The sequence below is a fragment of the Gadus macrocephalus genome, chromosome 20, assembly GCF_031168955.1.
Source record: "Gadus macrocephalus chromosome 20, ASM3116895v1".
In the NCBI taxonomy this organism is placed as follows: Eukaryota; Metazoa; Chordata; class Actinopteri; order Gadiformes; family Gadidae; genus Gadus; species Gadus macrocephalus.
In genome coordinates this window covers 16420033-16447450 of record NC_082401.1, presented here as the reverse complement: position 1 = coordinate 16447450, position 27418 = coordinate 16420033, and the positions used below count along the sequence as shown (strand labels likewise).

The following is a 27418-nucleotide window of genomic DNA, read 5'->3' as shown; positions in this document are numbered from 1 at the left end:
CTGGGCAGCGAGAAACCTTTAAAACGAAACACACACCTAAGAACCATCGGTGCAAAGGGAAAGTAATTAAAAAGTGGCTGGCAAGAGGAAATACCCCCCCAGAAAATAGATGGTTAGTGAAAAGTGACAGGGGAGGGGGAGGGAGAGCACAGCTGGACGCCCCCCCCTGCTGTATCTTTACTCATACTGCCCAAGATGGATGTGGAGGTCAAACACACTGGGGGGAGATTTCCCCATGCCAAGAAGCTGTCGGCTAGCCGCCCCACTCTGCACGGTTCAGGGAAACCCCAGCCTCCCAGGAACCAGAGCATATGCCAGGGGAGGTTTAAGTGTCCATGTCGTCCTACCTTCTCCACCGCCAAAACACATTTTACCTACCCAGGCAGGTTCCCGTGCACTTCTGGACAGTTTAGCATTAACAAATAAGACATTCGGATGAGGTAAGATATTGCTAAATAAAATGAGGTATGCAAGCACCAACAGATGAAGACATTTCAACTGCACTGATCAAACGTTTGAAATTCCCATGAGACATTCTGATACGCGAAGGATGTGTTGAAGAAAGTACAACATTGGTAGCCATTCAGAGTAAGCCGTTACAAATAGGTCAAGAGTGGTTCAGCGTTAGTCATGAGGATATGAAAGTTTAAATTTAATAGGAAAAAAAAGATCGGAATGAAAAAGTTGTTTATATCATTACAATTTGAATGTAAATCATAAGCTTGACTTATGATATGGTACGGCGTAATTCTTAATATGGTAAGAGGTAAGAGAAGGTAGAAGCCTGCTCTTAGAAGGGATTGTAAAAGGACACCCTTAATTAAGGGTTCCATTAACATTGACAGAATCTCTAGTGGATCCTAGGTTGTGTTTGCTCTTCCCAGGTGGACGGTTCTTAATTACTCAGGAGGAGTAATTAGCATTGGTCTAAAACGGAAACTGCAGCCCAAATACGGAAGCCACTGTTCCCACTGAATGTCATCTGCCACATGTACCTTTGTTGGTTTGTGTTGGAGAATTATTAGGGCCAAACACACCCACCAACCATCCATACACTCATACACAGACTCTGTGCCTCCAACACGACACACAAACACACACACACTGCCTCTCTCTATCTCTCACCCACACACACACACACACACACACACACACTGCCTGATCCCAATCCCAAGGGCTACTGCCTGTCGCATGCATGTGACTGATGCTTTTCACCTGACACATGCCCTCTGGACGGGACAATGGAACATAGCTGATGGGATGGGCCTGGGAGGAGGGGGTGTTGCTAGGTAAAGCAAGGATACTGACAGCTTAGCTGCAACTAAAAGCCATCAAATCGCCACTACTGCCGTTGGTATTAAAACAATTACATTCTTGATGGATTTTTCCGAGCGCATTACATTTTTTTTGCTCTTTCCCTTTAAAGCAGCGACCATAAATCATGAGTAACAGGCCCGCCATCAACCTGCCCGGAAAAAAAAAGCAGGTCCCATCTGCCGTTTGTCATTTGTGCCAGATTTTCAGGAATTTTCGCTGCAGCCTTAACACATATACAGCGGCTCCCTTGGGACCAGTCTGGCTGGGGAAGGTCCTCCCAACAAGGCCAATGACAAGAGCAGCAGAGAATAGACCTTGCTTTAGTTCCCAGGTTTGCTTACAGTTTGGTGAAACATACCATGCAAGGTTGCAACACAAGCAAAACCTCAACAATCACCTGGCATTGAGCCATCTATGATAAGTCTTCATTTACCTACCAGAGTCTTCAAATAGCTTAAAAGCAGCCTTTGGGTGTGTCCGCAGATGATAAATCGCTGCCCTCGCTGTGTGTTGTACAATCAATGGGGTGGACTTTGCCAAGCAGGGGAAAGAGAGATGATCTACTCTCGATGCACTATGTATGCACTTAATGAGATTAGCAAGAGAAATACAACCCGGGCATGTAAGGCTCTGGAGAAACTAACGGCGGTAATCATATCACAGTGCACAACGCAGCAGAAAACAGTGTTGGTTTAACTGCATCGTAATTATTAAATAAGGTTGAAAGATTGACCCATGTAATATGTGCAAGACAAGCATCATCAATCAGTGATTATTACCATCATGTATAGTGAAATAACGGCAATTAGGGTTAGGGATGAAAAAAATAAATAAAAAAACCCTGATGTTTCCCAATAAGTAAATGGAATGTTATTACACTCAATCCAAGTAAAACCACAACCCCTCCAAATCGAAACAAGTGGGTCTACATTACGATGTCCAGTACCACTGCAAGCTACCCATTAGCATTGAGTTCCCTGTGAGCCCACCAAGAGCCACATTACATGCTGTCCTTATAGCCTGACTGATCGACCTGCCCTATTAAGTCTTGTGCTATTGACTCCTCCAGACTCTCTCTGACTCCCCATCTCTCCTGCTGAGCTGCTGGTCTGGGCTGTGGCTGCGGGCTGTATACGGCCCCACAGGGGCGAACGCTGGTGGCCATCTGCACTTCGCACCTCATTGATTATAGTGTAGCTTTCTGGAGATCGCATGGAGCAGCTCGCAGGGTCACTTACTTGGAGTGCAAGCAGGTGACCAGATGCAGACAGACATACTGACCGCTGGACGGGCAGGCAGATGGGAATTACCATGAAAGCTTCTATGACACACCTATTCATATTATTTAAAGAGTCATCAGAGGCCGAACCAATAGACGGATAGAACAGCTGTAGCTAGCCACCATCAGCCCCCTCCTTCCCATATATGCTGCTAAATGTTGTGCCATACCATTTAACACGGCATTGATTCTTTTATTATTATTACCCAAGTTCCTTTATGTATGCATTAAATTAGTTATTATATTTGGATAGGTCAAGTTACCTATACTTATCTTGCTTATTTGTCTTGGTCTTGTCTCACTGCTGCTGGTCTCTGTGTGTCCCAAACATCATGTTGTTCTATGCCTACAACGACTAATAAGTATATTTATTCAACCCAAAGACAAATGCCTTTATCGTCAACAAAACGTGCAGCTACAACTGCCAAGCAGCCTACTATGCACATATTGTAGCGCAAGAGAATATGCAGCAACCTACTACATTTGACAGAATAATAAAAATACTGCTATATACTATATATAAATAATGCTATTCCGGAAAAATAAAACCGGTGCTGTCGTAGGTGTTATGACTGTGCTTGCTTCATTAGATCAGATGGGAAAGCTGGCCGCAAACTGAAGCACCTGTCTAGTCTAGCACCTCACTATCTCGTCCTCTGCGTCACCTTTATCACAGTCAGACATAAGGTGCTCATTTAGGCAGATGCAGTGTTCTGTAACAGCCTCCTCAATACGTTTTTAGATAAATTCGTTGTTTGTTTTGACCACTTTCTCTCTTACCGCCCCTCTTTTTAAGGAGAGCGTCATGAATGAAGGATAATTTGAATTAAAGTAGTCCTTTTTGCAGTAGCAGCAACAGCAGCAGAACTCATTGCCGTTATCAGAACGCCTCTCAAAATGTACTGCGCTATAAAGCACCTGCACAGTATCGACGGGAATACTGAAAAACACAAGACTCACAGTGGGTTACTTACTTTACTTTTCACAGTTAAGTATCAGTCGCTTTGCAGGGAAGAGTCCGGGGAACTTCTCCAGAAACAGTGATGGTTTCAAACGGTAGCCTACCAGTAGCGATCCGCACCAATACAGATCACATAAGATAACCCGTCTTCGGTGATGCCTCATGGCATCGTGCTCCAACATCTCGACTCATTCTTGCCTGCCTGATGAATTAATTAATAGCCAACAATTCTACGACACTGGACACATGTCGGCTTTCTTTCACACGAGGGTCTCCAAGGGGACACGCACCACAACAAAGGCGATCGCCTACACTCTTGCTTGTGATTGGATGAAATGAAAAAAAGCTACCCCACACACAGATCCGCCCTGGCTCTTGAAGGAAAAAGTGTAGTGATTCAACTTTGACATTAGTGTAATAGCTTATGTTCCGTTTGAAGTAGAGAATCTGCACCAGGCAAACATTATTTTTTTATTGCAATGGAATTATGGTGAGCGGTATCATAGTTTCCCTTGAAGCAGTATCATTATCAAAGGCCTTCATCACAAGACAATTATTCGATTACTGTGAGAAAAACCTCCACAGTGAAGATGACACTTGTTGGGTTAATGACGTAGATATATTGACTTGCTTTGCTTTTTAATAAGGAGCATATCATCTCATCAATGTTCAGTATAAGACTTCTAACACACAAGTGCCCCAAACTAGTATTATGAATTCCCCACTTGTTGCCTAGAAACAGCTAACTTTACCTCCTGCATGCGAAGGGCAACCCTCTTTGTAAGCGATATCAGCCAAGGATAGTCACTGCGTTTACACCAACCCATGGAAACAAACTCCTACTGGTTTCCATTCACATGGGACCGGGACACATGTGACATGCGGGGCACCAGTTCTTATGTGACTCCTCTTCATCATTCCCACAAAAGAACAACAGTCTTCATGCATGTGGAGTACAGAATTAATATAAAACGATCCTGGAGAATGCGGCTATTATTATTAACATGTAACATGTGTATTAAAAGTGCCTTTGCAAACATTTGGATTTTTATAACATTACAGCATATTTTTTTAACATTATAGAATTTTAGAATCATTTACAATTATATATTACGTATTTTAAATGCTTTTGAGTTGAACATTGAGGACCCTAAAGTACCATAGCAATACCAGTGATTCCATATGAGAAACACATCCTAAAACGACCTTGATTTCCCACCATGCATCCATGGAACTACTTGTTCTCCTTTTTTAACTGTGATTCACAGCCTATTCCTCTTCTTCATTATTTACAGGAGACCCTCACTTTCCATTCCCATGACTGAAATGTGAAGAACATACTGTATTCCATCTGACCTCAATATGACGGGGCAGTCTGTGGACTATGCCTTCCCAGTCTCCCAGTCTCCCGTTAAACCACAACACAATATCAATAGCAATATCAACCCATCATTCACACCCATTATAAACGCTGATCGACGCATGACTGACAGCTGTCGGATGAGCGTCAGTAGGTGATGATGGATGTCCTTGGGTCGCTGAATCCCACCATTCCATTTCTTAACACCCCCATTCCTGATCCTTTAATGTTTAAAGGCAGTCTAACATATGGCCTCCGTCTATGGGAGACATGGGCAGGATTAGGATTGGTTAACAGTTCAGCCAAGGAAAGAGATTATTATACTGTTAAGGCTTGTGGTAAGTGATAAGAACCCAGACAGCTTCTGGGACTCAACAAGACATTGTTCCTGTTGGACAAAGCCTATTACCTCAGCTGCCTGCACAATGTAAGAAAGTTCTGAAGAGTTAATTATATCTATAGAATGAATACATTTAAACCCTAATCCTCCAATTTTATTTATATAACCGTTAGGGTTAGGGTTAACATTGTGTGTGTGTGTGTGTGTGTGTGTGTGTGTGTGTGTGTGTGTGTGTGTGTGTGTGTGTGTGTGTGTGTGTGTGTGTGTGTGTGTGTGTGTGTGTTTCCGGTCCCCTGTGAGATTCCTAATCTCAATTAGACCGCTAGGTTAGCTATCTTCTTTATGCATGCGTCCGTCGAAGAAGGTACTTATCAGGCAAGGATCACTTGCTTCTCTTATTTTCGCCCACTGTATCTCTTTGAGAGCAACCACATATCATTTCACAAACAATGCAATATTTTATCCTGTATATTTTGTCTCTGCTCTATCTCTGATCCCATTGATGTGTGGCCATGTAGACATTCTGCAAAGGTCCAATTTCGCTCCCAATTTTGAAGGGAAAACATGAGCTACATAATTAAAGCAAGAAATATTAATATTAGATATAATCAATAGGCCTACATGCCATCTGGTGGCCATATTTTATTCAAGGCTCAAACACCTATAATTTAATGTGATTTGAGATGTCTAAATAAGGGCATTATTAATACTGTTCTTTATTGAAGTAGTTTATTTTATCGATCAATAATGATCCACCTCTATATTCATCTCTTTGCTAATCTCTCTCACACACACACACACACACACACACACACACACACACACACACACACACACACACACACACACACACACACACACACACACACACACATGTACACAAACACAAACAAAAGTATGCATATATATATATTATATATATATATATATATATATATATATATATATATATATATATATATATATATATATTTATATACACACACAAACATCTGACTCTGACATCTAAATCAGATATAAAGACTGCTCACGAGTTTTATTCAAGAATAAAAACAAAAACCTTTTCTATAGCAGACTTATCTTTTTTTATCAAAGCGTCTTTTTTTTCCGAGCCTACCATGGTGTCTGTGATAGGGCATTATGCTTCCTACTAAATTTTGATTGACAGACCCACGGGACAAACCCTAAATCATCCAGACAAATAAACACAAGCCATGGACCAATCACACAGATGAAGGGGTGGAGCTTAGTGCTGTGTGTGATGTGGCCAGACCTCTGCCATATATGGTACTGAATAGAAAAGCATAGCAGAAAGTTTACAGCACACGAAACTCAGAATGAATGGGACGGCATATGCTAACTTTGACAACCAAGAACACGTCCTGAAATTAGGGGAGACGTTTGAGAAACACCCTAAAACTGCATACCACACAGTGCGATGTAAGTTTACAATTCACAAGTTCGCTTGGTTAGCGGTAGCTTTAGCTTAGCTCATTAGCTATGCTCACTCGTAAGCTAGACATGCCGAGAAACCAGTAAGAGCTAACGACCTGTTTAGAATTATGAATTGAGGATGACCGTGCCATGTTAGTCAATGTAAATTGGTAATGATGTTATCCAGCAGTATTGTATTGTGCTATATGTGTCGTTAGTGATCCTCCAGCTGTCAATATGTCAGCTAGCCGTAGCAAGGCACCGATGACAGAAAAAAAGGGACACTGTCGCCATCTTCCGACAAAAGGCTGATGACAGTAGTTGACACAGAATTGTAGTCCATTATATATTCCCTTATCCTTGCAGATGACTTCAAACCGGCGTCCATTGATACAACATGTGAAGGCGAACTTGAAGTGGGCAAGGGAGAGCAAGTAACCATCACTCTCCCCAACTTGGAGGTACATTTTGAGTTATTTTCGATGTACTCCAATACCAATACATTCAACCGGTCATTTATTTGAATAAGTGTTGTGAAAGGGGTTTTGTTTTTTACAAGGTGAGTACACATAGTTGAGATACAGTTGCAAGGCAATCACAACTTCTCTGCAACTCTATGCTACCATTAGAAGTAGCAAAGGAGAATTTGTAGGCGCTTGTAGCAGTCTTGTTTTTGTCTCACATATTTTAGCTCAGGGATATCGTTGTTCGTGTGAGCCAATCAGGAAATGAATGAACAGTGGTATTCAATTAATAATCCACACATGTTTACACCGCTTAAATATGTGATACATGCATTGTAAGCACTCATTTATTGTCTTTTTTTAAATTATCAATGTGGTGTTCTTTAACACAAGTTATTTATCACATCTACCCTAGGATAAGTAGTTGTTATTATTATTTGACCCAAAAAAAAATTAACGTTTTTTTGGTCTCCACCCGCTTTCAACGGGTTGTCTCATAAATCAAGTCATTGTATAATTACTGTCTTGTTATGCTGCGGGGGGTGGAGTTCTGTCAAAGCATGTTACACACATGAGAGTCCCGTCTGAAAACAAACCTTATCAGTAGATCTGAAATGGGTATACTGTTAATAAGACACAGCTGATAATCTGTTGTTGACTAAATCAGTCAACGTTCATATGTATGATGTCATACACCTGTCATAATTTCATGTTGTCATTTTCAATCACAAACTTCATATCAGCTTCCCCCCATAAATCATTATTTGAAAGTTAAAGGTTCTGGGTTCAGAGATTAGTAGCCGGGAGACGGTGGGAATTGAATGGGAGCTTATAGCTTACTGTTGTTGGTGGACTGAACGCACGGTAACCCTTGGGCACTGCACTTGCAACCACTTAGTTATAGGTCATGATGAGCTGCTACTGAAGCAAAGCAATACAATTCATCCCCCACCCATGAGCAAAATAATACAATGCAATCATTAGGCTTTCATGGGACGTTCAAACTGTTGCTCAGTGATGTGTAGGTTAAATAAGATGTACTTTTGCAATGCTACTTAATTAACTAACGAGACCCCTAGTCTTGTAGTGTTTTCTTTGTGTAAAGTGTCTCTGGTTTCACAAGCACCTTTTTCAAGATGTTTCCGTTCTCCTTTAATATATAAATGGGACTTGTATAGCGTTTTCCGATCTGTGGCCACTTATTAAAGGCACCCAGTGCAACTTTATGTAAACATTCAATGAAAAATAAACATTCAATTTCTAGTCTTTTTTACACGTAGTAAGTTTCAATAACTCCATACCATTACATATCGACATTCAAGGAGCAAAGATGAGACGTCGTTGTGTGGTGAGAACTGATAGAAAATCGTAAACAACAACAATCGCCGGTGGGGAGAAGCCATTTTTCCATTGACTGGAAGCCTGCTTTATTTATTGTAGGTTACAAAAAATAAAGAAAATGGCGGCATTGTTGTTATCGATTTTGTATCAGTTCTCACCACACAACGACGTCTCATCTTTGCTGCTTAAATGTCGGTATGTAATGGCATGGAGTTATTGAAACTTACTACGTGTAAAAAAGACTAGAAATTGAATGTTTATTTTTAAGCCTCGAAAGTTGCACTGGGTGCCTTTTTAAAAGCTTCACATTCACCCATTCTGATACACATTCATTAACGGAAGGCTGATTCAACCATGCAAAGCAACTGCCATATCAGGTAGTCTGGAGCAGTAAGAGTCAAGTGTCTTGCACAACTATATCTCAACACGTGGCTAGTAGGAACAGGTTATAGAAACAGCAATCTTCTGGTTGTCAGACAACCCGCTCTACCTCCAGCCCCCCCAAGGCAAATTTGAATTATAGGTGAACCCTAACCTATAAAGGCTCAAAACTAACAGTCAAGTCGAGGTCTGTACAGTTTTTAGTAAAAGTAGTCGATGGCATCAGACGTAAATATGAAGCTTAGTTGGTTGAAACGGGTTGATTCCCCGCTTCGATGTAACCCGGAACGGGTTGATGCCGGGTTGTCTGCGTAAAGGCTTGATGTGTACAGCTGCCTTCAATGTTCCTTTTCTTGTTGCATGTCACTCCCTGCTAGGGTTCCACCGCCCCGGTCACGGTATTCAAAGGATCCAAGAGGCCCTACATGAAAGAATGCATCCTCATTGTGAACCACGACACCGGAGAGTACCGCCTGGAGAAACTCAACAGCAACATAGCAGTCAAAAAGACCAGGCGAGTAGCTAGCTGTTCGCTGTGTCCCGCCGGGGCCAGCCAAACACACACACCGTAGGCCCTCCGAGTCGATCTGCGTTTGACTGTCTGTGCGTGTGCCTTCTGGCCGCCCAGGGCTGAGGGGAGCAGTAAGGTCCAGTCCCGTCTGGAGCAGCAGACCAGCCGGCTGAGCCAGCAGGTGAAATGTGGGGGCAGCGGGACCAAGGCGCCCCCCAGCAGCATCGCTGGGGAGGGGCCCCCTCCCCCCAAAGAGAAGATGTTCCCCATGGACGCGTCACCCATGGACGACATCGAGAGAGGTAGGGCGGACCGTCCTTAATGTTGTACTAGGGCTGTACAGTATGGACTAAAGTGTTTATCACGGTACGATTTGAGGCATAGACGGTAACGGTATTATATCACGGTATGTTCATTTTATCTTCTAATTTCGATATAAATGCTTCTGAAGTGGTAAAATACTGGTTAGGCAGCAAAACTGCATAAAAAAATGCTAATTCTTTTCTCAAGTTACTTCCATCTCCGCAAAACATAAATGTTTAATAGTATGGATTTCTTTCTCCACTTGCTCGCCGACCTTGCCGTATAGTTTAGGCATCACAATTTGGATGAAGTGTGTGCTGATGAAGGGACTGTTGCGCAAGCATGCTTCCTGAGAAGGCAGTATCGCTGTCAAATCTGTCCCTGGGAAAAGAAATGTTGCGCCAAATTGAAAAAGGATCTAGGATTCGTCACCATATGTTCAGTTGTTACGCATAACTTAACTTTTTACATAAAAAAGTAGGACACACCGGTCTCACGGTTTCATTAAAATCCATACCGTAGTGCAAATTCACACCGGTGTACTTTCTATACCGTTTATAAGCTATAGTGCTTTCCCCCACCTTTTACCAACCTTAACTCGTGACTCTGTGAACAGAATAAGGCATGAACGTGTTGTTCCGCCTTGTTGAGGCAAACCGAGTCAGATGGTGAATCTATGAATAACTTTTATGCTCATTTGAATGTCTACCCGATCCAAATACCTAAAAGTTGTTGGCAGAAGATGAGAGATGCAGTTCAGTTCAGTTCTTTAATTAGTCAAATCAAATGCACAACATAACAGGCAAGCAGTCATAGCTGGCAATGACATATTTGTGTTCCAAGCTCTACTTGCAATACAATACAAAAAATATTTAAAAATGAAAAGTAGTATAAGAGTAACAAAGAACCCAATAATTTAAATAAAACTAGAACATATGTCCAGTATATACATGCATACATGCACCATTACAACCTTCAAGTCACAACTCAAAACTCACCTGTTCAAACTCGCACACAACGTCTAACTGATCACTGTTTTGATTGTTTGTTTGTTTTGTTTTGTCTTGTTTTTGTTTTATTTATTTTATTTATTATATTTACTTTTTTATTTTTTTATTTTATTTTTTTCCACAATGTCTTGTTTTTTAAACGATTTATGATGACTATATGCTCTGTAAGGTGACCTTGGGTGTCTTGAAAGGCGCCTCTAAATTAAATGTATTATTATTATTATTATTATTATTATTATTATAGTCTTGCCTCAGGTGCGTATGTGCACGTTGACCGTGGGGTTCTCCTTCCTCTGCCTCAGAGCTGATGGAGGAGGCTCAGGGCATGGACCAGATGAGCAGCGGCGACAGCTCCTCTGACTCCAACAGCTCCTCCTCGTCCAGCAGCGACGACAGCTCCAGCGACGAGGAGGGGGGCCGGCGACGCTCGTCCCCCTCAGCCCAGGCCCAGGCCCAGGCCCAGGCCCCGGCCCCGGCCCTGGCCCCGGCGGCGCCCGCCATCCCCTCCCCGACACTCCACAGCATGCCCGTCCTCATCACAGGGAACCCCCCGGCCGGTGCGCCCCAGCCCCCCGGCCGCCCGGAGGAGAGCGGCGGGGGCGGGGGGGCGGTCCACATCAACACGCTCAGTGAGTTGTCGCCCCCGTTATCGAATCGCCTTCTAGGGGAGGGCTGTCTAGTTAGGAGAGAGGCAGCATTGGTCTTTGGACTGTATGTCGTTATCCCTGCCCGTCATGGAGAGTCAAAGACTGGCCTGTTAACAAATAACAAAAAATGAGTTGTTTAAGGGGTTATGATCTAGTGAAATAAAATATATATATTAAATAGGTGTGTGTGTGTGTGTACATATACTACTGCTAGAGCAAGCTGCCTCATCCCCTCCCTTTCCCACTTCCTGTTGCAGAGAACGATCTCCAGCTCAGCGAGTCAGGAAGCGAAAGTGACAGTGACTGAGCGACAGTGGGGCGAATTCCTCTCCGTGGTACTGGGCTGGAATGAAAGTGCTCGGAAGGACAACGATCGACCATTGCTTGCTATTCTTGGGAGTGTTCATCTCTTTGATCTGTGTAACGTCCTGGGACTCAAGAATGCCATTGTTGCCAGTGTGCTCAGATGGTTGTCCTTTTGGAAATTGTCATATTCAATCATACTACCGAAAACATAATCATGTTTGTCATTTAACACGACAGACTACGATTTGATTCAGTTGCCAACCACCATAGTTCCTGCATTTCAATAAGTCCTATTTAGTGACATTAATGTGATGAGTTAAAAGCTGTGATCAATTGTTGGATACATATTTCAAAAATATATATATAGTCTGCAAATAGGCTGTTTGCCGATTATGTCTTAAGTGGTGTTTATTTGTAATTAAAGAAGGAAAGAATTGCAGATGAGCATATATGTATATATGTATTTTTTGGGCAATGCCACATTGATATCAGGAACGGGCAAACTGTTATTGAGCATTTCTGTTAGTTTAAGAAGCCAGTGCCTGATTATTTTTGACTAGTTTAGTAAAATTCCATTTTAAGGAATTATCTTAAAAGGCCCCTTGTTTATTTATTGACATTTCATTATTCGTAGGTCTGACTTGGTTAGGTAGTCTTGTCATTCGGACACGTTTTCAGTAGGTGTATGGAAGAATAATGGCCTTTGTAGAGAACCTGCAATACTTGAATTGGAATATTTATAATAGAATTGTATACTCTGACCAACCAATAGTTGCTTCATATATCCAATGTAATTTCACTTGAGAAAACAACAAAGTGGCAGTTTATGTAGTTGTAAGCATCAATACTGTGCCTAAATGTGATTTCCTTTGGGACTTTGCTATGAATTTGCCTTAGGTAATTATAACTACATGCAAATCGTATACTGAAACATAGATGAGTGGGAAGATGCACCAAACAACATTCTTGAGTTGCATATTTCAATATTGTATTAGATATCAATGTAATTCCTTTGTAGATTAATAAACATTCAGATTGACTTCTAATGTGTTTTGTCATTGTTCCGTGAGTAATCGAGAGTTGCTTGACTCACGCAACTGCTACCTAGGTCAACATACACTTATAACCTGTTATGTTACTAATTATTATGCAATATCCGCAGACAGTGACAACAACATTATATTTGATCAAGTGTTTACCATCTGCAACCCTTTCCACTTTGAAATGACTATGGGACTGATAATTGTCTTGTCAACATTATGATGTCCATAAGAGCCAGTTAAAAAATGGATAGTTTTCAAAATCACACAGATAATAGTTGGTAGTGAAATCAGCCTTTTTTTTCTTGCATTTCCTGGATTATAATTGTCACAGATAGCAGATAATCATACTAATACAAAAACTAAATATAAGCATGCGTCTACCATCTGAGATGAGATTCCTTTTATTGTTTTGTTTTCTTCTATTAGGCCAGTTGTTTTCATGGTATTTTTTAAAGGGATGCTTTGCTTAAATTTATGAAATTAGCCTATCGGTTACTATTATGCATACTACTATACTATCCATCTACTTGTGTTATATGATTATTACACGGATATTATTATTATTATTATCATGAAACGTTGTATGAATGTATCTACATTTGTTAATGATAATTAAAGGTGTATTTCCACGGGTACGTGTTTCTTGCATGTCCTAGGATTATGGAGTGTGTCAAAGTCCAGTTGGCTTCATTCTGTGGTTGGGCTGACGATTGCAAGGCTATGATGCCTATAAAAGGCAACCATTGTACGCGCAGAAGACACAACCCCCAGTATTTCTTGGACGTTTACACATGACTCTATAACCGAGTGATCTGATTTTACGCCAAAATGTTCGCCGGTTCACTACATATCGGAAGTCTTGCATGTAGACGAGAACACGTAAACGGGATCCAAAGATTATCCTCTATTTTTGATTACAGCATGCGTTGCAGACGCGACATCGCATCCAGCACCACCTCTGTTGTTGAGCATAACAAGCAGAAAACGATAGACGATTTGGACGGACCGAGTTTCGTGAGAACTTTATATTGGCTTATTGGTAAAGGATATTTATCATTATCACATCAAATGCAAGTAAGTACTCTTCGACTGAAACGTCTAGCTCAGGGGCGTTGCTAGACCTAGAGTTTTACGTGTGCACAATATGAAATATATGGATACAGAAGGGTATGTACGAGCTTCAAAATTTTTGTCACTGTCATACTGTAGGCTATATTAAAGCACTGGTAAAGGTAAAGACGCAAAGATGGATTCATGAGTACCGTACAATTATATTTATTTAAACACATACACATCTCAAAGATTTACAAATAAGGTAACTGACAAATAAACAAAAAGTCTCTTTATGACCTTCACCTCTTTATCAGGAGAAGTCTACACATCTATATTTATTTAGAAACTGTGTGGAAACAGCATAATTTTGCCAGAACGACATGTACTAAAAAGGCAAGAAACAAGGTTTAAAACTAATAGAATTTCTGACTTAAGGTGAGGTGGCTCATTGCCACCAATCAACCTGGAAAATGTTATAGAACCATCAAAGCTCTTAAATTAAACTAAATAAGGCCATACACTACTGCATAGAGCCTTTTTAAATGATTATTTTTTCACTATTAAGCTGTATCGCCGCGCCTTCATGGTGGCAAAGCGGTCAATAACGTGGCATTGACTCACTTTGCATAGTTGCTCCTTTTCAATGGACAAAAGACAAAGTTGGTGAAGCCTTCCTTGCCCCATGGTTGACCTAAGCCAGGTGTGGAGCCTTCTCGACACACTGAAAGATCGCTCACAACTACAACTGTTTACAGGAATTGTGAGTGCAATGATCTGAATTATCTGTGTCAATGTTGGGATCATTGTTGGATCCAGTATGTTAAAAACACCCTGTATATCCATAATTTCCTTTTTTGTGTTAAGGAAGTTTTTGTCTAAAACTTCCTCAAGTTTTGAAGACAGACAATTTTTCATTCATTATTCATTTTCCGCGTGTGTGCGTGCACGTGTGTGTGTGTGTGTGTGTGTGTGTGTGTGTGTGTGTGTGTGTGTGTGTGTGTGTGTGTGTGTGTGTGTGTGTGTGTGTGTGTGTGTGTGTGTGTGTGTGTGTGTGTGTGTGTGTGTGTGTGTAAACTACAGGCTACAGACGCTCAGTATTGAAAACTGGTGCTAATTATGTGGGCAACATTCTTTAACAGCAATCAAGTTGTCATTGTTTGTGTCAAACAAGTTGTGAATTTGTTGTAACGTTAAAAAAGGAGATGAGTTGCTCTGGGCTTTTTCCAGCTCCCGTGGTTTCCAACGAAACATGATCAACAAAAAAACAAGGAATTGAAAGCTACTTAAAATATGCCTAGGTTACATTAATTTCCCCTGATGGCAGCAATGTTCCACTTTCAGCTGGAATTCACGGTACATCAAAACCACGTGTCTTCTTTAGATTTCAGTTCCCTTTATTTATTCACACAGTTCAGCAGCGGCATTTATTCAGAATCAGAGCCCAAATTAAAGCTGCATTTAGGGCGACTATCACTACCCAGCAGAAAAATAGATGTACTATAAATGGTTTTGTATAGCAGTCACGAACATGAGCATAGTTGTGGAAATGCTGGTGTTAGAAAACATAGTTGACGGGAATTAAAGTGCTGCACATCGACTGTACAAATGTAGATTATTCATCACAAGAATTTTAATTCAGAAATCGAATAGGCTAATAAACTCTGAATTGTGAGATAAAATTCAGCATTCTGATAATAAAGTCAGAATACTTGGATAAAATCCGAATTCTGATAATTAAATCCAGCATTAAAGGTTCATTTAAGAAGGTTCTCACCAGTCATTTGTCGCCTGGTCGCAGTGTCAAGTTTTTTTTTTAAAGTAGTTCACTAGTCGTAGCGTGCAAATAAATTGCAGTGTCAGAATTCTGAGAATTTTGTCAGCATTCAGATTTCCCAGAATTCTCTTACACTGCAAATTAAAGCGCTACTACTAGCAAACTAGTTTCAGTGTGACTGGAGAGAACTTCCTTAAATTAACCTTTAATGCTAGATTTGCATCAACGCTATTGTGTGAATTAGTATGGTTCTCTTTCATGGAAGCCGGAAAGTGGGAGATTCCTTATGTTTTTTACCATTATTGTTTTATTAACAAATTTCTCCTACAGGGGATTGATAAAGTTCTATCTAGACTATTGAACAGAAAGAAACACTTGGTCATACTTTACACACTTTCAGAAGAGTCACGTGGACGAATCCGTAAATAACTGATTTTTTTCATTGGTTGTTGCGTTAAATCTTACCCAGATACAATAGGGCTATTTTCTGATTGGCTTTTATGTAGCCCCTTTCGTTTTTTGATTGGCTGGTAAGAGGCAGGCTCGACTGAAGACTCCCGAGGCAGCAGGAGATGCACTTGATGAATCCTGCCGATTCCATAGCGAGAGCGGCGCTTCTGCAGATGAATTTAATAATGATCAATGGAATTTTACTGGGGCACTGGAGACTTTTACTGGGGCACGTGCCCCAGTAAAAAGGGGCTGACGACGCCTCTGGCTTACGGGAAATATCCATGGTGTAGCCTATTTCACGTTCAATAGCATCTAGTTATTCAACGTATAATTCTAATATTTATTATATCTAATAATTGTACACACATCTTTTTAATATTTTTATATATTATCCTATCCCAAACGTAGAGTTTGCCCGTGGGCTATCAGATGACAAAGTTGGGCTATAATCTAATAAAGTGCAACTCACCCTATATTTAAAGTGACGTCATGACTGACGGTGGTGAGTAAAGGTTGTTTATTCTTGTATTCATGTTGATCATGTTGGGTCAGCAGCACTTCTTACATGACACATTCAACTTAGCCTTTGTTATAGAACTCAACACAGAGGCATACTGTCTGCCTATCTATTTAATGCTTAAACAGTCATCAAGTCCTATTAAATAAAGACACCTTATAATTAACTAACAGCAACAGTATTTAGTTTGGCGCTCCCACTTAACCGTCCTCCCATTGGTGCATTGTTTTTCTTTAAGTGCTATAGTGATTGTTGACAAGTCCTGTATCAATTTCAAATTTACGTTGATTGGCATAAAATGAGATCTCACGACAAATGTAGCTATTTTACACTGTATTTTCGGTTGGTTGTGATACACACGTTATCAAAATTGTTATATCATGTATACTTTCTGATTAAGACTCGTGGCCCTATTTAAACGGTCTGGAACGCAAGTGAGAAGCGCCAAGCGCAAGTAGCTTTGTGGGCGGTTCTATGGCGATGTTGCTATTTCACCGCAAATAAATGCCTCTTGCGCACGGCACAAATCTAAAAAGGGTTGGTCTGAAGTAGCCTAATTACCCTGGCCGTAACGTGAAATAAACCAATGAGAGTGCCATCTCCCATCCCCCTTTAGAGCCATGAGCGCATTTTAATCTGAAGATTTGATATTTTGACAGCGCGTTTGCAGTCTCCGAGGAGACAGATGCATGAACACATGAATTTCAAACTTCAAATGGCTCAGTTTATGGCCAAATAATATGACCTAATTCACACATGGAATAGCGTTTTCTTCCACAACTTCAGAAACACTGAGTCCTCAAATAAATTTTGGCGAAGAAAACTTAACACACATGATATGCGGTAAATGTGGATCTATTTAATAATATACGCAATACATTAACAAACATCGTTTCTTACCAGTAATGTATGCATTATCGTTATCGACTTGTGTTCCTAATATGCATGTGTCCCCCGTAATTATTTTACACATACACACGCCCGCATTCATTCATTCTTTGTAACACTCACTCACGGTAAAACAATGTTTTCTAACAATCAAATAGTACTCATCAATCCTGAAAGTTATGGGCTTGTACACGATGTCTGTGTCAAGAAAATATGTGTTACTGTGCGGTGTTTGCAGATGCATTGATTTAAAAGTACAACTTATTACCGCTGTATCAGCTGTTCTTTCCCAAATAATTTACCAAGAATGTTTGGCTAGGTAGATGAGAGGAGCAAAGTGGATGCGCAAGGTGTACAAGCAACATTATTCATGCGCCCTTAAAATAGCATCTGAACAACACGGCACTGACTTTAAACGAGGTATTTCCTGGTTTGTGGCGCAAATGTTTTCTGAAACTGCAAAATAGCACCAGGGAACGTTTGCGCAAGAACACACCTCCTCCTTTCACCGAACCGCCCCTTGGGGCGCAAGATCATTTCTTAATTTACAGGCGTGTGGCGGTGGAGGGAAAAGAACACTCTGCGCCAGTTGCAAACTAGCAACGACACATACGTCAGTGTAGAAAGTAAATTGCGCCGGATGCAAGATAGGGCCCTTGGTCTTGCGTTTCCGATTCCGTATTTTTCTCCTTGGTTCATGTACGTTTGTAGTGTGCAATAAAAGTTCTGCATCGTGTCTCTTATCCCGATGTGCTTCTTTGCGAAAGATGGATAAGCAGAAGTAACTTTGAGTGTGACTCCTCGAAGTGCATTCTTTTTCGATAATGCAGCAATGACCGCTGGTTTGTGAAGCCCTGGTGAAAGCGACATACGGATAGTTCCTCTAATGGCCTATAGGTGGCATGGGGTTGTTGTATGCATAAAGAACCGAAATGTGGTTTCTCATTTCTTCTTCATTCTCATAATACAAAGCTACCTAACCAGGCCTGTTCATTTACGTGTGTTGGACAAAAAAAAGATACAGCAATGGCATCGGCCATTTCTCATTTGGAATTGAATGGATCTGATTGCCAGCTGCCCAATTTTGTCAGTGCCGCATGTGGAGAAGGCTATGTGTTTCCGAGATCCTGAGAGAGATGCTGGCTGGAGCTATGCTCCTGGCAGGTCATCCTTTAGCGTCAGGTAGAGGGGGAGAGATCTCTTCAAGGAAAGGGTGTCTCTGCACGCACAAACCCTTACCAACTACCACCACCAGCCACCCATGCACACACTCAAATATAAAGCTCCGGGATTGGCATCCTCACCTACCTGAAGTCCCAGAAAAAAAGAGAAAGCCACTTTTGTCACGTGGGGCAGGTTTAACTGCCACAGAGTAAATGGATCGTCGAAAAGGAGTCAAAAATCATGGAATGTATAGCTCAGCCTGTCTGATGTGAAAACAAAAGTTGGGCTGTCCCTGTCTCATACATGTGTACAAATGAGGAACGGACTCTTTGCCTCAAGAAACAGATCGCCCCCCTCACATAAAACATTCATGAAAGACCTGAGTTAGAAAGGACATAAGTCATGTCTGCAATGACTGAGACTCAAATTTGTCTCCTAAATGTCTCCTTAGAGCAGCCAGCATTTTAAATACAGGCATATAAGGATCAACATAAGTGTTGGCCACCCTTACCACTGGGCTACAACAGGTCCATTATCCTGACTAAAACGCTCCGTTATCCTGACAATAACATTTCCATTATCCTGACTACAACATGTCCATTATCCTCACTACAACATCTCCATTATCCGCACTGCAACATGTTCAATATCCTGATTACAACATGTCCATTATCCTGAATATAACATGTCCATTATCCTGACTACAACATGTCCATTATCCTGACTATAACATCTCCATTATCCTCACTACAACAAGTCCATTATCCTAACTACAACATGTCCATTATCCTGACTACAACATGTCCATTATCCTGACTATAACATCTCCATTATCCTCACTACAACAAGTCCATTATCCTAACTACAACATGTCCATTATCCTGACTACAACATGTCCATTATCCTGACTACAACATGTCCATTATCCTGACTACAACATGTCCATTATCCTGACTATAACGTGTCCATTATCCTAAATACAACATGTCCATTATCTTGACTAAAACTGTCCATTATCCTCACTACAACATGCTCATTATCCTGACTACAATATGCCCATCATCCAGCCGACTTGCACCATTTGAGTATATATTTTGGGGGGATTTGATTCAAAAACTCCAACACACTAATCTTCCTAACATTGTGAAGAAAATGAACAAGTGTTGGCTTGTTCACCTACTAATAGGGAAGGCGAGCTAGTTCATGCATGAGGAAATCTGATAAGATAACACATTTTTGATCCTCAGATGGGGAAATATAGGGGTGGAAGCACTAATAAAAAAGCAAAAATGCACAAATTCAATAATGGGATCATAAACATATAATGTAAAATAAACCATATGTTTATGCAAAATTGCAAAAGTCTCTGTGCATGGGTTATGTATTTAAAGTTTAAAGTCATCGCAGATATGCTAATCTATTATAAACCTAACTGTTCACTTAGATCCACTGACAGTGGTCAGCTGGTTATGCCTAGGGTCAGGTCCAGAGCCTTCTGAGAGAGAAGGTTCTTTCCCTTCTCAAGGGAAGAACTGTTAATTCAATAAAGAGTTGCTCAATGTTGCACAACACCACACTCGCTGTGTGTATAAAATGGATTCTTAACATTAACAATTTCTCAGAAATGAGTATGTACGTATTTTCTTTCTCTAAAATGGATAGATTGGTAAATTGTATATTTTTCTAAAGTACTGGATTTGTAGTATGATCTCCCTCTACCCATCCATGCGCTTAGCAGCAACAGCTAACCACTTGCCAATGCATCTGCTCCTAGATTGAACACAGCAAGATCTACGGCCCTCTGTGGAAGTCCAAATTCGGCTCAATGGTCCTGGTGAACGTGGCCAACGCGGACATGATCGCGCAGGTGATGAGGCAGGAGGGACGCCATCCCATCAGGACGGACATGCCTCACTGGAGGTTCTACCGAGAGATCCGAAACAAGGCGTATGGACCCCTGTCCCAGTGGGTGAATCCTCAAGGCTCATCCTCTGCTCATTTTTCTTCTTGATTTAATTGTATTGAACTTTATTTGGTCGGTTCGATTGGAATTGATATGTTTGTTCCCCTCAAGGAAGTCATTGTGACTACCTTGACATCTTGGAAATTTCCTATAGCATGGTTTGTTCAAACATCTTGTTGTTTTTCCTGTCAGACCTGTTCCGACAACACCCCACTCGGTGTGTGTGGAAAATGGTTTCTCAACATTAACATGTGTCAATATTGAAAACACAAAAACACCAGAGTTTCCCAAGAGCAATTCTCAGAAATTCAGGAACATTGAGTTTCACAAGAGAATTTCTCAGAAATTAGTATGAACATATTTTCTTTCTCTAAAATGGATAGATTGGTCATCGCCAATCGTTGACAATATTGACAACAACAATTACCGGGGATTTCTTTCAATTGGTCGACCTTTTAATCAATCAATCATTTCAATCCATCAATGCTAAATATAACACAGGTGTCTAAGCAGTTGTGCTCTTTCTGCTGCCCTCACAGAAACGGAGCCGAGTGGTTGCACATTCGCAGCGTTCTCAACCCAGCCTTGCTCAAGCCTGTGCATGTGTCGCGGTACACCAACACCCTCAACATGGTCGTGACAGACTTCATCAATAGGGCCACCTGGCTGAGGGAGAATACGGGCCAGGGTATCGTAGTCCACAACCTGGCCGATGAGCTCTACAAGTTTGCTTTTGAAGGTCAGCTCTCTCAGTCAGCTCCTCACAAACACACAACATACACACACACACACACACGCAAACACACACACACACACACACTCAAACACACACACACGCACACACACCTACATTTGTAGGTAGACCAGTATGATGGAAAGTTTCCACATCTGCCGTGGAGTCCGATTTTCATCAGTTGTGTTGGTGTGTATGTCACTCTCGTAACTCTGTAAAAACGACAAACATTCCTCCGTTTTGTCTCCCTTGCAGGGATCTGCTCGGTGCTATTTGAGACCCGGATGGGCTGTCTGAACGAAGTGTTTCCAGAGGAGACTCAAAAGTTCATCAGCTCTGTGGGGGAGATGTTTCGTGTGTCTATGATTATCCTCCTGTTCCCCAAGTTTCTTTGGCCCTACAATCCGATTTGGAAGCAATTTGTTGCAGCCTGGGACCACATCTTTAAAGTTGGCAAGTCTATTTTCGTTGACTGATTGGGACATTGTGTGATTACATTGTGTGAGTACTCTGAGTACTCTGAGTTCCAACAACCACTCTCTGAACCTGACCCTTCATAAAGTCAATATGAGCTGTTGCCTCTGTGTCTTTAAACATAGAAAGATGACTTGGTTGTGCATCGCAGAGTGAATGGTGTATGTGACAACAATGGCAACGCCCATCTTACTTCCAGGATTAGCCCCTGCTGTTGGCCATCTCACCCTGCCTGAATTAGCATCAGCTGTTGTAAGAGTGGATAAGGGATTGGATTGAGGCTTATGATTGTGTTTGACTCCCAGTCTAAAGAATCTGGGTTTGATCCCCAATTACTGCAGTCTAAAGCATTCCTGAGCAAAATGTCTGCTGTTGCATCTGAAGAAAACGGATGAAAGTGAATAAATTGCATTTCTGCCATATTCTACCACATCAGACACCATCACAAATGATTATAACATCTTATTGTATGCTTAACCATCACCCCTTTAATTCAGACTGAATGACATCCCATACAGCGGATAAACTGGTGCAGCAGAAGATTGGCTCCATCCAGGAGAAGGTGCGTCTGGGTGAGACTGTGGAGGGAGAGTATCTTACCCATCTGCTGCTCAGTGACCAGATGACCCTGGAGGAGATCCTGGCCAGCATCACTGAGCTCCTGGTGGCCGGAGTGGACACGGTAAGGCACACCCAGGGGTTATCCAGAATGAGGACTGGGTAGTTCTTCAGAGTTAGCATATATAGAGTTGGCATGTGTGGGTTTTTTTTGGTCATCAAACGACTCAGGTCCGATAACATACAGGCTAACAGCTTGGCTTCTGAAATCATAACTAGTAAAGTTCTCAGGCTTTTGGCATTGTCAACATTTTAATAATAAATCTTCTGTGACTGATGAAATGTTTATACCTGTCGGCAATATTATGTTCAATCATTGGCCTGCAGTTATGTTTTAACATCCGTCTGTGGGATGAGCTAGACCTGTCTGGCATGGTGAGTGATTACATGGCAGGAAATGGTTTAAACTTTTGGTTACAGATGGTTGGGCAATGGGCAAGCATACTGGGAATATGCTCGAGGACAGAGATAAGAATCGGATGTGTTTGTGTGTGTGTGTGTGTGTGTGTGTGTGTGTGTGTGTGTGTGTGTGTGTGTGTGTGTGTGTGTGTGTGTATGTGTTTATTAATGTTCAAAAGATTTACCCTTTGAACATTTTAGATGGTGCTTATAGTCTTTTAAGCGCTGTTGGCTATAGTGGTCTGGAACAGGATCAGTTGTGCGATTAGGTAGTGTGCAGTTGCTGATATAATGCTTAGTACAATTAACACAACCTTACCAACTCTTTTATTTCTCAATTATTTGCAACATTAGATTTGATAGATTATGTTGATGTCAAAGGGAAATATGGGGGGGGATAAGTGATCCCCTTAGTCTCCCCTTTAGAATAACACTAGCTCTTTATAACAGACTCGATACATAAAACACAAAAATTGCACCCCTGGTGGTGAGAGATAGCGGTTTATCACTTTTGATGATCGATGGACTGTTGTTGACTCTGTGCAGACGTCAAACACCGTGGCATGGGCTCTGTATCTGCTGGCCGCACACCCAGAGATCCAGGAAAGATTGTACCAGGAGGTGATCAGCGTATGCCCCAGAGGCAAAATCCCCACAAGCGATGACTTCTCAAACATGCCCTACCTCAAGGCTGTCATAAGAGAGACTTTACGGTTTGAGAATCTCACTTTTCGTTCTGTGAGATCCGATTGGGTTAAAATGCATAATGAGTTTATTAAAGGTTGCTCTAACTGGCTTCCTCTAAGGTTCTTATAACTGGAATTGGTCCAATGGCGCCACCTGTTGGCTAAATCGTATTTCATAATCAAAGTGATGTTTCAGTAATGTTTCTGTGTTATGACATCACCCTTCCCTCCCTGTAGCCATAAAAGAAATAGCAACGCAGTAGAAACGTCCATATATCTGATAATTTGAATATTGGGGAAGGATTAGGGTGTGATGAGGTTTGACTGCTAGACAAACATTTCTGGTTTCGATGCTCAATCCTTGAGAGAAATGCCTTTCCAGACACACGCCCATTATGTGCTTAAACACTGTAAGTCGATTTTAATGAAAGTGACGTCTAAATTACAACAATTATAAACTAGTAATGACAGTTCTCAGTAGGAATATTTCTTCATGAAATAGCGGTTTGTACTTGAAACTTGTTTGATGGACACAATAAGCCTCTGTGGAACCCTGGAAACCTGTTCTTACTAACCTATGTAAACATTGATGCAAATATACGCTAAGGTTGTTTGCATTCCATTTTCTCATCCCCAGACTATACCCAGTGGTACCAGGGAACGCCCGCGTCACCGCTGAAAAGGAGATCATGGTCGGAGATTACCTCTTCCCCAAAAGGGTAACACTGACTGTCTACAGTTCAGGGCAGATATTCACATTACAGGCTATATTATGTCGTATGAACACATCTGATCTGTTATAATTCCGAACACTCTAAAGATACAAACTGCAAAGTGGACACATGACCACCAGGTGGTGCAAAAGTTGTAGGCAAGTCCACTAACTGAATTTAATGGGTGAAATGAATGGTTCAGTATATAAATGCTCAAGATAACTTTTCTCTAATTTGTGTTGCTAATCTGTGGTTTTTCAACTGTTTATATGCAAATGCAGATAAGATAAATATTAAAACAATATTATATATAATATACAGTGGAAAGAATGGGAAAAAGCTTTGGTTATCATTAGAATGCGATCAATAATATAAAATATATTTTTGGTTTTAAAACATTTGGAATCGAAGAGTTTGCTCTCATTCTGAGCTTTATATCAGTCATTGTAATAATAAGATAATCATGCTCTCCTTTTTCTGCTATTTGTCTTAAATAACACCCTAAGATATAGTGGGAAAAGGTGAATTATAGTTTTCTATGGGAACCCACAGCGTAAGGCTGGTGGGTGCATGTTTCTGCGATGGTGATTCTGAGCGTGGACCACCGAAAAGTAACCAAAGGTCACAAATTTGATGGAATCAGCTGGTCATTACAATGTTTAGAGAATGAGTTGTACAAATGATTATATATTTTAACCTCCTCAACTAGCCGGTCACATAAGAACCACAAAGTGTAACTAGCGCGACGCAGAAACGTGGCATCAGGTGTGACTGCTATAACATCCACCGTCCCTTTCTGCTGTGTTTCCCTGCTGCGGATATAGCTCAGGAGTTAAAGCGGGGTTGGCTGGTCACCGCAAGGTTGATAGTTTGATCCCAAGCTCCTCCTAGCTGAGTGTCGGGGTGTACCTGAGCAAGGCATCTAACCCCAACTGCTCCCGACGAGCTGCTTGTCGCCTTGCATGGTTGACTCCGTCGCCGTCGGTGTTTGAATGTGTGTATGAACGGGTGAAGGTCAGGCAATATGATCAAAAGCTTTGGATGAAAACGCTGTATAAATGCAGTCCGTTTACCATTTACCGTGCTCAGACCCTGTTCCACCTGTGTCACTACGCCGTGTCCTACGATGAGAGCGTCTTCCCGGAGCCGCACGCCTTCAGGCCCTCCCGCTGGCTCCGCGGAGACACCAGCCAGCCCCGGAGCCACCCGTTCGGCTCCATCCCGTTCGGCTTCGGGATCCGGGCCTGCCTGGGTCGGAGGCTGGCCGAGCTGGAGATGTACCTGTTGATGTCCAGGGTGAGAGGCGTTCAGAGTCACACACGCACACGTGCACAGACACACGCGCACGGACACATGCATACGCACACGCACGCACGCACGCACGCACGCACGCACGCACGCACGCACGCACGCACGCACGCACGCACGCACGCACGCACGCACGCACAGACACACGCGCACGGACACATGCATACGCACACGCACGCACGCACGCACGCACGCACGCACGCACGCACGCACGCACGCACGCACGCACGCACGCACGCACGCACGCACGCACGCACGCACGCACGCACGCACGCACGCACGCACGCACGCACGCACGCACACACACACACAAAAACATCAACACAAGTTGATTAGTTGTTTCACCACCCTGGTTGTATGATACAAACAAAATCCACAATAGCATTAAATTATAAAGGTGTCTAATATTGGCCTCAATGTTTTGGCCGCCTATTACCAAGTTGCTTTTGCTTTAATGACGAATCTAAGGAAAAATCAAATGGTTGATGTAGTTGATAGGAGAGCCGTAGCAATATTTTTGCCTTTGTTTTTGATCAAATATGATCGAACTACTGATGATGTTGGAGCATGTTTTTTATCATATTGTTATGATACGTCTGTCACCCCAGTGATTCTTTCCTTTGACTATATTAACTCTTTTCACCCTACCTCTCTCTCTCTATTTTCCTTTATCGAAGTTAATGCAACATTTTGAGGTGAGGCCGGACCCTTCCGGATGCAAAGTAGAGGCAGTCACCAGGACTCTTCATTGCCCTGCTCAGCCAATGAACCTGCAGTTTATTGACAGGAAAGATTAGAGGGAGGAGCTAGGAGGACCACATACAAAAAACCAACGCACTGAACTACCGAAACGTATGGTACGACAATACTGGTACCCTGTCAACCAGCTCTACATTTCAGCACCCGTCCAAACAGTTGTTGGGAGTTAGTTTCCCTCAAGGCTAAATGCTTTAATAAATATGTTGTGTCAATATGTTTTTACCTGCTGTCCTGGCTGCGGAGCTCACCACTAACATCAGGACAGCTGAAACCCCTCCCCTATTTCCGCCACAGGCTGAGAACTCATCTGTTCTTGGCTAAGGAATAAAACAAAGCATGATTTAGCATCTGCTGTATAAATGTAATATAATGTAATATTTGTGATTTTTATGTGTTACTCCCTGGAACTTGTTTCGCTTTTGGGAGAGAGTTAAAGTGACAGACTTGCGCTCTTATTATGTTATCAGGAGTTATCAATGCGTGCACTAATCAGCACCAAATTGTGTTGCATCAAATCCTTTGCCATCTCAAGTCATTTCGGTTTAGATTTCCTTCTATTCCTTCTTGCCGATTTAAATGGGGGGAGCCTATTTACCCTCCTGGCTATGTAGCCAATCACTGTACATTAACGTAGCAAAGGGGATTCAGACCACGCCCCTACCATCTTGAGTCTTTCCAGGACTGAGTTTATAAGATTACTTTTGGTTGTATATTAATTTACTTAAAAAAAATATATATATTTGTATAGCGGATAGAAAACATGATAATTTTATGTTTTTAGATCCTGTTTTCCGTCAATTTTAGACGATGGACAGCATGAATGTAACAAAAGTCATTATTTATCATTATTTAAAGTCGTTATAATACCTTTTATTGATTGATTTCACCTTTGGTAATTTGTTATCAATGTTTTGTGCGATTATATAATAGGTTTGTGTTCAAACTTCCCAATTCGCAATATAGGTAAGCAGGACATTCCCTTTTTATATTTTAATGTAATTATTTGTCTTTATGTTTCCATAGATATATTATCTAAAAGTTAACAATATAAGCATAGACATATATAGTTTATATACAATGCTTTGAGCCTGTTTTCTTGCATTTGCACCATTTAGTGCCATCTTGTGGAGAAATGTCTTACGGCTGTAAACCTGATGTAGGCATATACCCCAATAAAGATAATGAATCCTGATGCAGTAATATTTAATCATAACAAAAT

The 27418-nt window shown here is 41.6% G+C and overlaps 2 protein-coding genes across 2 annotated transcripts; both read left to right on the top strand.

Annotated features, from left to right (window-relative positions):
• Window positions 1-6488: 6488 nt before the first annotated feature.
• eaf2 (ELL associated factor 2) lies at window positions 6489-12700 on the top strand. Its single transcript, XM_060040832.1, has 6 exons — window positions 6489-6697; window positions 7058-7152; window positions 9255-9391; window positions 9506-9690; window positions 11004-11330; window positions 11606-12700. Exons 1-6 carry the CDS (start codon window positions 6595-6597, stop codon window positions 11653-11655), a joined length of 897 nt encoding a protein of 298 aa, XP_059896815.1. The 5' UTR covers window positions 6489-6594; the 3' UTR covers window positions 11656-12700.
• A 717-nt stretch (window positions 12701-13417) lies between these two features.
• Window positions 13418-27391, top strand: LOC132449162 (sterol 26-hydroxylase, mitochondrial). Its single transcript, XM_060040817.1, has 9 exons — window positions 13418-13771; window positions 20321-20511; window positions 21049-21248; window positions 21498-21695; window positions 22235-22398; window positions 23280-23446; window positions 24057-24138; window positions 25222-25428; window positions 26118-27391. The coding sequence occupies exons 1-9, from the start codon at window positions 13526-13528 to the stop codon at window positions 26235-26237; spliced, it is 1575 nt and encodes a 524-aa protein (XP_059896800.1). The 5' UTR covers window positions 13418-13525; the 3' UTR covers window positions 26238-27391.
• The last annotated feature ends 27 nt before the right edge of the window (window positions 27392-27418 follow it).